General features: G+C 37.7%; 1 protein-coding gene across 5 annotated transcripts in view; it reads left to right on the top strand.

Annotated features, from left to right (window-relative positions):
- FYB1 (FYN binding protein 1) overlaps positions 1 to 15,902 on the top strand; it is a 68,431-nt gene that overhangs the window by 22,669 nt on the left and 29,860 nt on the right. For all 5 annotated transcript variants that reach the window (XM_040541135.1, XM_040541134.1, XM_040541133.1 and 2 more), the window contains exon 2: positions 3,382 to 4,531. In XM_040541135.1, the coding sequence (XP_040397069.1) occupies positions 3,382 to 4,531 (1,150 nt within the window). The remainder of the gene's footprint in view (positions 1 to 3,381; positions 4,532 to 15,902) is intronic.

The raw sequence follows: 15,902 nt of genomic DNA, 5'->3' as shown, positions 1-15,902 counted from the left end.
GGTTATTTGGGACTTAGATATTCAGAGAAAAGTCAGGAAGAACAGAGTTTGAACCTTTATTTTTCTTGTGTTCTCACTATAATGTACTTCTGTACAGAAAAAAAAAAAAAAAAAAAAAGTAGTTATATAGTCTTCTCATGGAAGACTTCTGTTATCTTTTTATAACTTTTTTTATAACTTTTTTATAACTTTTTATAACTGTTATCTTTTTATAACTTTTGTTATGTGTGGGTTCTTGCTGAAGGCAGTGGAAGCTGAGAAAGTGCTGTACATACAAATCTGGGAACCAAAACAAGGGTATTATTCTAGATATGAGCCAACACATTTGAACAATGCATCAATCTCCTTGCAAAGAAAATGTTACTGTTTACCTTGTGCTGCTTCCATTTCAGTTCAGAAGCTGAAAGGCCAAAATATTTTGCAGTTTCCCAAGAAAGTGCAAGAAAGTTCAGAAAGTGACCTATGTACTTCTTGTATGAGAATCCTCTGTCTAACTGGAAGTTTGCACTTTGGGTGGGAAGGGTGGCGTGAACTTAATCTAACTTCATAATCTTTTCAAGTTCCCATTTCATGAATTACAACCTGTTGTATGTGCTAATGGAAAAGGTAACTGCTGTCACTTCTCGGAAGGGAAATGCAGAAACTGTGGGGATTATTCTGTGAGCAGGGTCACAAACAAAAGATCCTCTTTTTCCCAGTTCCCCATCCATCTACCTGGCCAGTCAGGTTGCACATTACAATCTGCAATGTGGCTCCTGCTATAAAGTAAGCTTATTAAAGCAATAATTGATGATGTACATTGAAAAGAAGCAGAAAAATTTCCCAGTTCCTTACCCTCCTGATTTCTTAGAGTGCTACCCTTACTACTCATTACCAACTGTAAATAAGTAAGAGAAGTTGCAGTGCTGTTTTTAAGCCCTTGTGCATCCCCAGGAGTGATGTTTTTTACTCTTGAAGAGCTGGTATATCTACATGACTAGGTCAAGGTTCTTTTCACAGTACTGGGAAAAAATTTATTAAAATAAATCATTGACTTCAGTAGGACTGAGAGAAAATAAACAGTCCTAACACGGCAGTAGTGGATTGCTTAGTGCATTTGAAAGTCTGTATGAATATAACTGATGTTGCTATTGCCAAGATGCAGAAAATTTCTCAGAAACTGCATATCATAACAAGAAAAGTTTCTTTAAAATCATATTTCCAGCTTCCAAAAAGTCTATATGCTTAAAGTCTCTTGTCCAGAACATCCACATTACTATAGTTTAACACAGTACACTTTCTTAAATTACAAAAGGAAGAAATAGCAGAAGAATCAATTTATTCTTACACCTTTCAAAAGAAATGAGCTGCTGAGTTGGCCAGGCAGTTGATCAGATTGTCATTTACAAGTTCTGAAGACTTAAAGCACTGAGGGAACATTACAGTAATTCTGATGGTTTAGATTTCTTTACAAAAAAACAACACCAATGAAACATGCATTAGTACTAATTCAAATAGACCAGAGACAGAAGCCTTTGTTATTATTTCTGGCAATGCAATTAGCTTAACTTTTTCTTTAAGTGTGTAAAATCAGTGCTTTGTGGGGTAGTAAAGGAGGAATCTTGAATGATTCTGATATATGTATCTCTGCATTGTGATTTTGTGTGTGTGTCTGAGTGTACTTGTGGTAACCAGCAGTAGATAGCTTAAACCTGATAATCTCCATAGTAAACGTGTACTTCCTCCCATCCCTACATGAGCAAAAGAGATAAAAAAGGTGCTCTGGGGATAGGTTTCATCTTGTTTCGGCTTCTTTTCTTGTAAGTAACTTTGTCATGCAATACAGTTTGGAAAGACTGAATTTTTTTGGTGATATTGAAAGACTAGGAAATTTAACTTTATATTGCAGAAGTCATGGGTGAAACTACTACAATGTACTGGACAATTCATAACATGATACAATCAAACAGGAGGCAAAAGGAGCAGACGACCACAATTCATAAGCTCTTGTTAATGAAGTTTCTTTTTAAAAAAAAAAAAAAAATGTTACTGAACGTTCAATGAAACTGTACTGAGTGAAGACATAGTACACTTTTCTATCTCCTTCTAAAATTTTTTTTCAGAACCTTATGTATTATACTTCGTACTGATCCTCTGTGTTTCCAAACAAATGATTGAGAGCCGCTCCTAGTTATAGCATCCCTGCTTCATATTGTAAGGCTTACCTTTTGACTTCCCCACACAAAACAGATCCCACTGAGTACAAGCTGTGAATCAGTTATGTCTCTGTATCCACAGTACCTGCAACTCTGCCAACAATGTCTGCTGGCAAAGGACCCTCCTGCTGCTGAGGACACTCAGAGGCCAAGAGTGGCCCCAGCCCAGTGTGGTTGGACCAGCTCACTATACTTTGCCCAGGTCCTTCATTGCACTGTGTTATAATTTCACTGAATCAAACTGTGTTGAGCTTTTGTTCTCAGTTCATATTGAAGGCTGGTCTAGAACAGTAATGAATAGATCTGACAAATTAAGATATTTTCAAGCGAAACTGTGTTTTAGTCACCTGGTAAACAATTGGGTAAAAGTTCACTTTTTTTTTTCTTTTTTTTCTTTTTTTTCCAAGAGATTAAATATCTTTGACAGTATTTGTGCTTACTGATTGTCATTTCTTCCTATTCTTCTCCATGCATTTTCACTTTCCATCTGACCGTACACAGTTTTTGTCAGATACAAAATGTAGAACAGAAACAAGGACAAAGCTTGTCAAAAGGGGTAGGGAGATTGTGGAGGGGGGTGGGGCGGGGGTGTGTAGAGAGCAGAAGGAAATATAATTGCTGAGAAGGGAAAGAAAAACTGACACCCAATCCTCCCAAACCAGAAGACTTTCTGTTTTCACAAGGGAGCTTTCAGTTCTTCAAAGATCTGATGGGATTAACACTAGTCTGGTATATAGCCTAGGTTCCAGCACAGTCTACACCTCTCACTGTAGGAGACTCATAATTTTTTAGGGATGCTTTAATTTTGAAGTAGTAGATATTTTCGCATTTTTTTCAGGTGTTCACTTCCCTATTCCAGAAATAAACAAAAATTATAGTATGAATTACCATAGTATGAACCATACTACTATATAGTAGGAAGGAGCTGAATGACCACTCTCTAAAGGCATTTTAGAGTGAAAATTTACCTAGAGTGAAAATTTTAGATTACATAACCATAGCAATGATCTAACAAAATATTCAGCTTCTCTAACACTACAGGAAGATGTGCTACAATATCTGCACAGCCAATCAGCAGTACTACAAGCCTCAGACCAGGAAACTCTTTAAAGTACAGTATGTGTGAACATTGCAACTGAGACTTTCTCATTGCTGCTGTTTCTTTTTTATTTCTCTATGCTCATAGGACAGCAAAGCAGATGTGAAGTCACTCATGGCGAAATTTAACGCGGGTAACAACCCCTCAGAGGATGTTTCTGGTAACAGTCGACCCTTCAAAATTGCAGGACAACCTCTCCATTCAGGATTACAGACAAGGAAAGCAGCACTTGAGAAATTTGCAAGTCAAGGAAATGCAACTTCTCCTTCAGGACCCAGTACCTTTCACAAACCTGTTCATCCTAAGACTCCTCTGGGGGTCAAGCCTTCAGCTGATGATAAGACAGAAAAGGATCCAAAGCCCCCGTATTTGAAACCAGTGGCACAAAGGTTTGGGGTTCAGCTTCAGACAACTAACAGGGAAAATGATGGAAAAACTGGATGCACTAAACCCCCTACCAAAATCAGTGACTTGGCAAAAGAAGAGCCAAAGCCTCTGTATCCAAAACCTGCAGGGAACAAGCCTCTTAGCACTGCTCCTCATGAGAAAGAAAAAAGACCTCTGGGAACAAAACCAAATTCAAATTTTGAACCACAGGAGAGTGAGGCAAAACCAGTATTCTCAAAAGTAGCTGGAGTTAAGGAAAAGTTCATGTCCGCATCACAAGAAAATGAGCCCAAGCCTCCTTCCTCTAAACCAGCTCTTGCACAGAAACCTTCTCTAAACCATGAGGTCTCCCACAGTGAAGACACTTCAAGTAAAAATGCGCTTCTGCATAAAGGACTAGGAGGTCCTAGGCCAAAAATACATTCTTTTAAAGCTGCAAAGGAAACAGATGAAAATAGTAACTGTGCTGCAGAAACTGCAAGCAGTCATTTTGCTAACATGGCTCTGAAACCTACTGGCCACTGGTCCAGCTCATCTCAAGGCACCCCCAAAAATGTGGATGAAAAGACTGAAGAAAAAGGAGTGAGTGCTGCCAGGAATATCTTTCTCAACAAAATCAGCCAGGAAGAATCTGGTTCATCTCCTCCCAAGTTCCGTAAGATGAGCACAGTGTTTGCTGCAGGAAAGTCACTGGGTGGGTCAGAAGAAAAGGAGGATGGGGACAAGAGCTCAGGAGTCCCGAAAAGGAAAGCCTTGCCCCCACTATTCAAGTTGGGCCAGCCCCCGCAAAAACCCTGCCGACCACCCAGTGTGGACCTGGAAAAGTTCCAGAAGAGCATCCCAAAAGACAGTGAGTCCTCTCTGTTCTTTCTTTCATGAGTATTTCTTTTTAACCCATTTAGCACTCAATTTATTTCGGGTGGAATCCTCCCTTCTGTTCAGAAATAACACAAGACCTGTGCATCTGACATCCACTTAAAGCCTTAATCTATGCTTATATCTCATCTGTACAGTGCAGAAATTAAAATTATATTCTCTCTCCCTCAGCAACACAGAGTGTAGGAGGAATGTTTTCTGTGTTAGTTCACTTGTTTTTCAAAACTGTTAAAAGTAGCTATTACTTGTAGCAGAGAGTTTAAGTATTTTTCTCAACAGACATTGAAGTCCTGACTTCTTATAAACGAGGTGTTGGTGTTCAGTGTCTTGTTCTCTTATGAATTTCCTGGGCACAGTCTGATGGCTATCAAAATGATAGTAAACCTGTAGTAACCACACCTTTTTTTTTTTTCTTTTTTTTTTTTGCCTTTCACAGTGACTAACCACACATCCTTATAAGCTGCTGTATTTTATAGTATGTTCAGAAAGTTAGAACACTATGCTGTTACAGAATGAAGGGTTCCCAGGTACAGCTGCATGGATTTCATACTCGGATCTGAATCCAGACTCTATAAGCATCTTCTGCACTTAGTGTTTTCTGTTAGATTTGTGTGATTTCAGTTGCATGGAAGTTTGTAGCACCTGAGGCTCTGCCTCACTGTTCTTATGAAGAAGTAAGCCACTTAACTTTCTGCTGGTTGTAGTCCAGGCATGAATATTAAGGTTTATTACAGGCTTTCTGTAAAACTTGAGGTGGTTTTGTGTGTGATGAGAACATCTGTGAATATATTTGAAATATCTGGTAGTATACACATTTGTGTGAAAAAAAATGGAATTTCTCTGACTCTACTCACACAAAAAGTTCTGCTTCAGCAGGTTCCTTTCATCCCATAGGACAAGTTGCCACAAATATGAGCTGTTTCTGAGGTATTCAAAATACGTCCTTGAAAATCTGAGGTTATTAGATAAAAATATAGTTTCCTAAAGTTAGACCCAGAAATCCACTATCTCCTCCTTGAAGAAGAGATGAGTTTTTCAGATGTTCTGCGTGTCCTTAATTTTCCCTTATATCACCTGTTAAAACATTTGGGTCAAGATTTTCTGCCAGTGCATTTTAGGCATTGTTCGATAATTTTAAAAAGCTAAAATCAGTTACTCTTACCTCCAGCTGGAGTAGGTGACGCCAATTGTCATGTTTCTATTACAATTTTTAGTGTACATGAAGGAAGCTTTCTGTTTTTTTCTTATAATGCCAGGCACTGGGAACTATGATTGCATATGAAACTGATCATATTTTACAAGCAAAGTTTTAAGGTGTATGGGTACAGGTGAATGCAGTGCATCTGAGAGAAGCAATGACAGAAACAAAAAATGTATTTTTCTGTTACATTTTTATTATTATTCATTTATTTCTGGGTTTTTCTTAGTACACTGTTACCTGCACAGAGATTAGGAAGCGAAGTGTATATCCAGTCCTCACATATATTTTTTTAGCTCAAGTCATTTTAACTAGTTAGGTCCTGCAACAATTTGAGTCAGGTAAAACACACAGCTAAGTAGTTTCTGATAGTGAGGGGCATTTCACAGTACCTACATTAGTCTGCCTTAAGCATCTCTCTTAGATTAATTAAACAGATCAAACTTAGATTCAAATTTCCAATGTAGTGAGTGGGAAAGGGAGAAGTCCAATGAAGTGTTTCAGGGCATTTAAGTTAGATGCCCGATAGAGCTGAGAATAGATGCTCTAAAATACTCCACCCTGTGCATGTGCAATGCATCAGGTACAGTTATGTAATTTACTTGATACAGAATTTGTCCTTGTGTCTTCTGTACTTAGAATGCAACACTGCTTGTGTTTCAGCAGTTTTGTAATACACATAAGAGTAAGCTTCCTGAGACAAAAGACGTTACAAGGTGTTATGACCGGATGAAAAGGCTCAGAGCTGAGTTTCTGTGAACACAAAAAGTCACACCAAAAGCAGAGTGTGCATGAAACAGTATATTCTATTATTATTTTCTCCTACTCAAAAATGAGGAGCATAACGTAAATAACATAAAATGTACTGTCTTGTCAAGTTTATATTCCATTTTTCTCCTCTCTCTCCGTATGAGGAATTGTTCTCACAAATGCGTGAACAGGGCCAGGCCCTCGAGTGGTATAAATTTGTTTCTCTCTTTTAAAAGAGGTATGCCAATTTATAACAATTTGAGCAGTCATCCCTTCTTCACAAAGCACTGTTCATCATGACTGTCCTTACTCTAGTGCCCAGAAAAGGTTCAAAATGGAACGATAGCATTTTCAGCAAAGGACAACAGCAAATGTTTTGATTAAACAAAAGCAATATGAGCTTTGCTAGTTAGAACACTGAGAAATCCTGACCAAGGCTGAATCACTCAGAAGTGCAATTATTTTAAAAACATATTTGATAATTTTATTTTAAGTAATTAATGGAGAAAATATCTTGTTATCTTACTATTCAACTTTTTTATTATTATTATTGTTTTCTGCTGCCCATGCAGGTATAGTCACAATACATTTTTCACTCTCTTTTTAAAATTGAAGGTTAGAAATATTTATTCCACACATTTCAAATGAACTGGTTGTGTGAACGGGGCTATAAGGATAACACCAGAATTTTTGTTGAAAGGAAAATCTCCAGTTGTCACTAACCAGTACTAGGACAGCTACCAGCCTGGGTGAGTTGCAATGGGGAGAGGGACAAAAGATGGAGCTACCCAACGTGGTGGCACAGGTTGTTCTCCAAATATGTTAGAAGATACACACCCAACTTAATACACACACAACTAAACAGAACTGAGTGGTCAGCGATGGTCTTCTCTACTTCACACTCTGAGTCAGGGCAAGAATGAAAGATTTTGAAACCACATCAATATGAAGCTGTTCATACTGGCCTTGAGCTTTAGCCTTCCCCTGAAGAGTTGGTATGTAGACCTTGATGTTATGCTTGGCTTTAATTAATGAAGCTTATTTCTTTGTGGCCAGAACTTTACATAGAACAGTTTTGGTGGCGAGACCTTATGTTCTAGCCTAAATCTGAACAACCTTGTTTTCAACTCGACAACGTTATTTATCACTGCTGGGTTTCCCGGAACATTAAACTTGAATGACAACACATACCTGCTTTGGAAAGGCAGTTAAACTGAATGGCCTTCTATCTCTCTTTTTTTTTTTTCTTTAGCTGTCATTTCAAGAGTGAAAGTCATGCCAGGGAGATGACACCCCCGCAGCACAAATTCTTCCTGCTCATTACTTTGTCCTAACAAACAGAAGCTTGCCATAGTTGCTTTATTTTCTGCTGTGATTCAGGGCCTGAGCAAAAAGAACAAGCAAATGGAGAAGGCTTTCCCATTCAGCAACATGGGATTCTGAGATCTAACCTTCTGGGATGATGGGTCTTTTTGTTGTTTTGGTGGTGGTTTTGTTTTGGTTTGTTTTTTTGATCTGTACTAGGGTCAAAGTTTTGTGGTGTCCTTTGTGAAGAGAAGAGCTTCACACATGGCAGTTGATATAATTGTGTTAGGGACATGTGCCTGGGGTGCAGGAAATCTTGCATTGCCTGATTGGAACCCAGAGTTTGACGCTGGAAAAACCTTAGATGCTGGAGGCTGAAGTGCTCACCTCAAATGCAGCAGCCTTATTCTTTTGTGAGGGAAGATTTAAACTGTCCTGTGTAAATAGTAGGGTTTGCTTTGTTTTTGATTAGAAATGTTAATCTCATCCTGAAAAACTTTTCCTGATAACACCCCTGCAGATACAAGTGTGTTGCTGAGGAAATGCTGACTGTCAGTTTGTTGCTACATTCCAGTGAAGACAGGTTTTAACGAATTCCTGTCTCGGCCTGTGAATACATGGCACCCTGGAAAATGTTACCTTTCCTCTGGGGACGGTGACAGGACCCAAAGGAACGTCATGGAGCTGGGAGAGGGGAGGGTCAGGCTGGGTGTTAGGGAAAGGTTCTGCACCCAGAGGGTGGTCGGGCACTGGGACAGGCTCCCCAGGGCAGTGGTCACAGCACTGAGCTGCCAGAGTTCAAGTGTTTGGACAATGCTCTCAGACATAGGGTTTGGTTTTTGGGTGCTCCTGTACGGAACCAGGAGTTGGACTCAATGATCCTGCAGGTCGCTTCTAACTTGGGATATTCTGTGATTCTTTGATTCTGAATTTTTGTGTTACATTCCTCTAAAGCTATTCTCCTGAGAGTAGATCAAACTTACATCAACTTGAAATCAATGGGCTGCACGTGCTTTCTAGATTCAGAAGATAATACTAATGATAACATTAATAACATACACCCAAAGTTCAAACAGGGCTTCATTAGGGGAAAAAACAATAAATAAATAAAAGAAGAGAAACAAAGTCATTTTGCTGACACCTTTTCATGTGAGGCCACAACCACACTATTGCTTTCAGAGAACTGCACCTGGGCTGACTTCAGTGCGCTTGTGTGGGTACAGATGGCCAGCCACACAAAGTCCGTTGAAGGCTCAGAGTCCCCAGTGCTCTGAATTCTTCTAGGAAGATTTCAAGCCATGGTGGGAGAAAGGAAAGGAAACTGTACTGAATCAAGGAGGAAAGAATACATGCAAAACAATTCTCACAGTTTATGGTATGGGTTGCAGTAGTGCCTGCAGCCCCTCTTGAGGGTCTATCCCAAGATGTATTGTGTACCCTGACAGTGACATGGCTTTTTTGAGTTGGATAAGACATAAAGAGAGAATAGAGGAATTAAATTGGAAGTGTGAAGTACAACAAAAATAGCACAGCACTGTTGGCAAAGTAATTAACAAACAAGCACTGCTCCTGTGGACAGTAAGCATCTAACTGTTTTTGCAAAGCCCCTTATAACCAACCAATTGTTGCCCTTATTTGACAGCAAGATGAAACAAAAACTTCCAATGTTATAAAGAATAGGGGATTTTTTTTTATCACAGGATGTCACTGCTATTTACGGTAGAATCAGTACTTAAAAGGTCACTGGAGGTTTTCTTTCTTTACTTCAGTGTCAGGTTGGATAAAGTTACACAACAGCTCAGTCATAAGATGTAAGGGGATAATACAAATTGTAATTTGAGATACATAATCTGTTCAGATGGAACTAAAACTAGGTGATATCAAACAATGCAGCTTAGGGTGGAGTGGTGGTAGTGATGTGTAATGATGTGATGCCTCTGCACATAGGAACTATAGCATGCCATAAAACCTTGTACACCTCAGAGAAGTGTCAAAAGATCAGAATAGCATGATAATTATGTGCAAGTTAATGTCTGGATTTTGATATACATAGTTGAAATGTTGAATTCTGAACTATACCAAAAATATTTACTAAAGAAAGAGTATTCATGGGGATTTTAAGACCTTCAAGATCTTTTCCCTAGTCTTTTCTTAGATTTCATAGTGCTAATATCTACTGTTATTGATCCATCACAGATTTACCTGAAAACTATGGAAGTGAACTTGAAATTATGATCATACAGGTCTGCCATGAATGTAACTTTGCTAGATCTGCCTGGAATAAAATAAATAAATAAATAAATAAATAAATGGACTAGTAGTTGCATGTAGTTTATAGTGGAAACTAAGTTAAAAACTCTCCAGCTTTCCTCTAAGGACATTTTTCTCTTGCTGTCTCTGTAAATGGGAGAACGCAAAGGATTCTTTCAGCAACATTTCACTGAAATATATTAAATGGCTAAGAAACAGAAGAATCAATTTTTGAAGTTCATAGTTCATGGATCTTCACCTAAATGTCTCCATTTTTGTTTGTGACACTTTATGTGGTATACTCATTACCTTTCATATGATTAGACTGTGGTAAAATTAACAGTAAGATATAGACAGTATATATCATAGTATGAATGGCAAGCACATAATTGTATTTTTCTCATGTATGCACTTACAGTTTATGTATGCATTGTAGAGTCATTTCTGCAGTTGACTGTGCTAAATCTTATAGAGTCAGCTATAATTATTCCTGAGCTGAGACTTCAGTATCTAAGATGCATAATTTAAGATTCTGAGGATAAACCAATGCAGCTATTGATTCTATTGAGGAAACATAATGATCACTTAATAACAATTCCAAATACACATTAACAGTGTGATTCAAATTGTTTTGAGGTCATTTCTGTTTTGAATCAAAGTATATACCTAATATATACTCTGAATTGGTGTGGGAATTGCTAAGGACTGAATGAAACTAAATGATGTGTTGTGATGTATTAGAATCCAGTGTCCACCCTCAAGCAGGGTCAGTGCTGGGTGAGCTCAACACAATGCCTTTAGGATTATACCACATACAAAAAAAGAGTCTTTATGGAAGAGTATTCAGAATATGACTTATAAAGGACAGTTGCTAAGGAAACGTGAAAAAGACAGCTAGAACATCTTTTATCATAGAAAGTGTCAAAGAAAATGGAAACTGCTAGACAGAAAAACAGTAAAACCAACGGAACCAAGTAATTCTCTTTAAGTTATGTTTTCTTTTTTCAGTCTTTGAAATCTTTTTATTTCCTAGACCTATTTGGTTCACATGAGGAAACACTTTTGATGAACCTTCATCATTTGGTTGCATTACGTAGGTAATGGTAGACAAGTTATTATGCTGTAACAAAGTCATGAGTATTCTGAAACATGTCTGTATCCCAGAAAAGTATGAGAATATAAATTATGTTAACAATTTTAAGTGAGAGAAGAATGATATGAACTGGCTGGAAGTTCCCCCACTTATTATGTTGGTACGTATTTTGCTCAAAATCTGCTTTATAACTAATTGTAGCAATTAAGTATATCGAAAATATCACATTAATTCATAGGCAGCTTTATGGTAAAGCTGGAAATAGAGACTTTTTTTTTTTTCCCCAGATATACAAAAATATGCATGTGGTCATGAAGCTTTGAACATGTCGTTGATACAATTATTGGAAAATGTGTTTTGAAGTGTAAAGTTCTCACATTTAGCTAGACACAAACATCTGCTTTGTATTCCATTTACAAGAACATTTGGCATATACTTCTCATATCTTTGAACTCTGACATGTTCTGAAGTTTGTCTTTGGGCTGGAAAGCCTTAATTTCTTTGTATTGTTTTAATAACATTTCCCTGGAGGTTTGCAGATATAAAGCATAAGTAGTATGTTCCATTCTATCCTGTTATTTTCTAGACCTGTTTTGGTTGACATGAAGAAATATTTTCTATGAACCTTCATCATTTGATCATATTATGTAAGTCATAGTGCACAACTTAATAACTTCATCATAAAAGTTTGATTTTCTGCACTGCTGACCACTTCTGAGCTTTGAATTAAGTTTTTCTAAACAACTTTCTCAAAAGCACAGAATACGTTTCCTAGTTCCATCGTAGAGAAATATTTGTTTTCCTGTATGTGGCACAGGGCTGATTAGTATTATTTCTCTTTTTTTGGAACATTGGTTGTAGCACTCAGAGGGAGAATTGGGGTCAAATATGCTTTTCTACAATCCTTCCTTGAAAAAAAAAAAAAAAAAAATCAGACATAAAACAGTTAGCAAGTTATGTGCTGTTGTGAGAGTACTTAACAGCAGTTGATATTTATTTTATTAAATACCCAGTTTTAAAAGTGTTTTGGATTATCTAAGTATCCATCTAAGTATGAAAAAAAAAAGTGTAGTGGGTCTTTTTTTTTTTCCCCTTGCATGAGAAATAGCTTAATTAGGAAATAGTGCTTAACTTTGGCTGACTTGGTCTCTGTAAGGAACAGGAATTTAGTAGTTTTTTTGCGTACATGTGAAAAAGTTTTTGGTAATGTCTACAGTTATTCTTCTGAGCAATAATTTGTTCTATCTTGCCTGTCTACCACACTCCTAAATTCCCCCGATGGTGAAGTCACTAATAGAATAATGTGAAGATCTGAGTCTTAGTCCAAGCCCAGTGTAAGGCCATGCAGACAAGAAGCACCTGTTATTTCAAGCAGCTGCAGCCAGTTTGAGGTGAAAGCAGCTGCTTAAGCCGAAAGCAGCTGTTTATGTTTAAGGTGGGTGATAGATTCTGCAGTCCAGTTCTGCCAAATGGTATGTTCCAGGATATCAGTGTCAAAGAAAGGCACATAGATCTCCTACTTTCTCTTAGATATTGCCAGGTTGGAGGTTTCACAAACTGATGTCTGGGATAGGGGACAGTATCTGATTAACATTGATTCTATAGCTTCTTTGAAAATGTCCATCATTATATATTTAATCCAGCAATGGATTAACCTCAGCTAGCTGCCAGGTGCCCAAACAGATGCTCTCTCAACCTCAGCAGAACAAGGGAAGAAAATGAGATGAAAGAGTTTATAGACTAAGATAATAACAGTGAGATTGCTCACCAGTTACTGTCACAAGCAAAACAGACTCAGCATGAGGAAGATTAATTGAATTTACTGCCAATTAAAAATACTGTAGGATAGTAAGAAAAAAAAAAAAGCTAAAAACCTTTCCCGACCACCTTTCTTCCCAGGCTCAACTTCATTCCTGACTCTCCTACCTCCTCCCCACCCCGAGCAGTGCAGGGGGATTGGGAATGGGAAATGGGGAATCAGAGCTGTGGTCAGTCCCTGACGCTTCATTTCCGCTGCTCCTTCACAGCAACTCCCTGCCCCTGCTCCAGGCGGGGTCCCTCCCACGGGATGCCGTCCTGCCCGAACTGAGCCTGCGGGGGCTGCCCACAGGCAGCAGCTCTTCAAGAACTGCTCCCACACGGCTCCGTACCACGGGGTCCATCCCTCAGGAGCAAACTGCTCCAGCACGGGTCCCCCACCAGTGGGCGGCAGCTCCCCCCAGATCCCCTGTTCCTGCGTGGGCTCTTCTCCACGGGCTGCAGCTCCGGCCCGGGGCCTGCCCCTGCGGGGGCTCTCCATTGGCTGCAGCATAGATATTTGCTCCAATGTAGTGTTCCATGGGCTGTAGGGGAACAGCCTGCTCCACCATGGTCTTCTCCATATGGGCTCCAAGAGGACCTTCTCCCCTCCTTTTTCACAGACCTTGGTGTCAGATGAGTTGTTTCTCTTGCATTTTTCTCCTCTCTCTCACTGCTGCTGCACAGTATTTTTTTACCCTTTCTTAAATATGTTATCACAGAGGTTACACAACTATTTCTGATGGGCTCAGCTTTGGCCAATGGTGGGTTCCTTTTTGAGTTGGCTGGACCAGGTTGTCTTTGACACGGGGTAGATCCTAGACTCCTCTCAGAGAGGCCACATCTGTAGCCCCCACCCACTGCCACCAAAACCTTGTTATGTAAACAAAATACAAAGCTTTCTTTGTATTGTTTCATATTTGTCCTTCTAAAGGCACACAGAAAACTTTTTACTAAGAATATCGATTTTTACTGCCAAGCGTTTTATTTTTATTAAATATTCTGTCAAGATCACAGAGAAAAGAAAAAAGAAAGGAAAAAGAAAAGAAATTTAATATTTTTTATTAAAAACAAGTCAAAACTAAACTGAAGACTCAGATTTTACGTTTTTATGACATACTTTTGCAAATCTACTTTGACTTGAAAAACCAACATGAACTTTTTTTTCTTCTCAAATTTTCAGAAAAAGATCCTGTAGCATTTAATCAGATGTAGAAGAATGTGGCTGTTTGCATTTAATGCAGAATTATATATGGCCTTTCATTAAAACTGGCATGAGATCTTTTCTTGAGTGTTACAGGCTTACAAACTTACATAGCTCATATTTTGAAAGATGGTTACTTCTCATGCTTCAAATCTTCCATCTCCAATTTGAGATATCTCCAGTATCTTACATTTTTGAAAGATAATTTTCCTCAAGTCCTTTATATCTGGATTCTGAAAATCATATTAACTTAAAGTTTATTTAGTCATCCAAATATTTAATTGTAGGAATCCACTAGTCATTCTCGAATACTTTGATAATAATTATTGAATTCTGAAGTGATAATTCAATACTGATAAAGACAAACAAAAATAGAAGCATTTCATAGTAAAGATGTTAGGAAGCTTTGTGATTTAAAAAAAAAAAAAAAAAAAAAAAAAAAAGATATTCTACAATTAGTATCCTAAAGGATTCATTTTATTACAGGACATTTTTGATGTCATTAATTTCCACCCAAAACTTCCTGAAATGTATGCATTTGAAACAATGATATTCCTTGTTTGCAGATCTTGAAGGGAAAACATGCAAAAATCCCTGGCTTTGAATGTGAGGTTTTGTAGCATGGGAATTTTTTATGCAATTGATTCATTATATAGACAATCAGTGTTTATATTCCTTTGACTAATTTTTAAATAGAACTGAATACTATATATGATGTAAGCATTTTCACATTGAACAATGGGTTGATGAAATTGTTTACCCCTTCATCAGTTGTTTATTTGGAAAATAAGTAGTCATATTTTAAGTAAATTTTTTCTAGCACATTTTCTTTTACTTGCCTTTGCATCCAAGTATTTCAAATATGAGTGGTTTACTGAAGATTTATTTTATACTATTGCTATCTTATGTCCTTCATCTCTGAATACTTCTCATTGTTTTTGTTTTTGTTTTTTTCCTGCATAAGAAATGACTTCTATACGATATAAAAATAACTGGCTTGGGTTTGTAAATATTTCTCATTAAAATAATATGAAGAATTTAAAAGTAACCATGAAAGGTTTTTCATCAAGCAACAAAAAGTTTAACCTACAGTTCAAAGGAGAATCAATTTTGGTTCCCCTTTAGATAAGGATATGCTTCTGCATAAGATTACACATCGGTTGTTTGAAATCACTTTCCTCATGCCAATCAGCTCTGCCCAGAAAAAGCATTCTAAATATCTAACCTCATAGTCTCCAGAAGGCTCAGTCCTCCAAGCTTTTATATAGCATAGTGCTTCAGGTGAGACCTGAAGGTTTTCTTTTGGGAGTAAGACAGCATGAATGTTTAATAACAACTGTTCAAATATCAACTTTAAATGTAGATTTTTCTGGTGTTGTTTATATTTTACCTGTTTGTCTCTACATGCTCACATAGAATGGGATACATCATCTGCCAGGTATGTGGTCTGAGATTTAGTCATTCTGAGAATGTAAGAATAGGTGTTGTGTTATCTGAAAAAAAAAAAAAAAAAAAAAAAAAAACTTGAAGTAGTCTGTGCATCTGCTCTGGAAACACAATTTACCAATTGAGATCAATGAGATGTTCTGCTTGAAAAAAAGGCATAAATTCTCCATCTGTTCCGATCATGTTGTTCACGATGTATGAGCAAATATCAGCAAAGTTATCTTAAAATAGATGGAGATCTGTGCTAGGTATCCATTTTCCCCTTTTCCCTTCCTCCAGAATTCCCCTTTTGTGGAGGTGAT

The sequence above is a fragment of the Cygnus olor genome, chromosome Z (assembly GCF_009769625.2).
Source record: "Cygnus olor isolate bCygOlo1 chromosome Z, bCygOlo1.pri.v2, whole genome shotgun sequence".
NCBI classification, from domain to species: Eukaryota; Metazoa; Chordata; class Aves; order Anseriformes; family Anatidae; genus Cygnus; species Cygnus olor.
The sequence above is the reverse complement of the archived record's forward strand: the minus strand, read 5'-3'. Positions and strand labels throughout refer to the sequence as shown.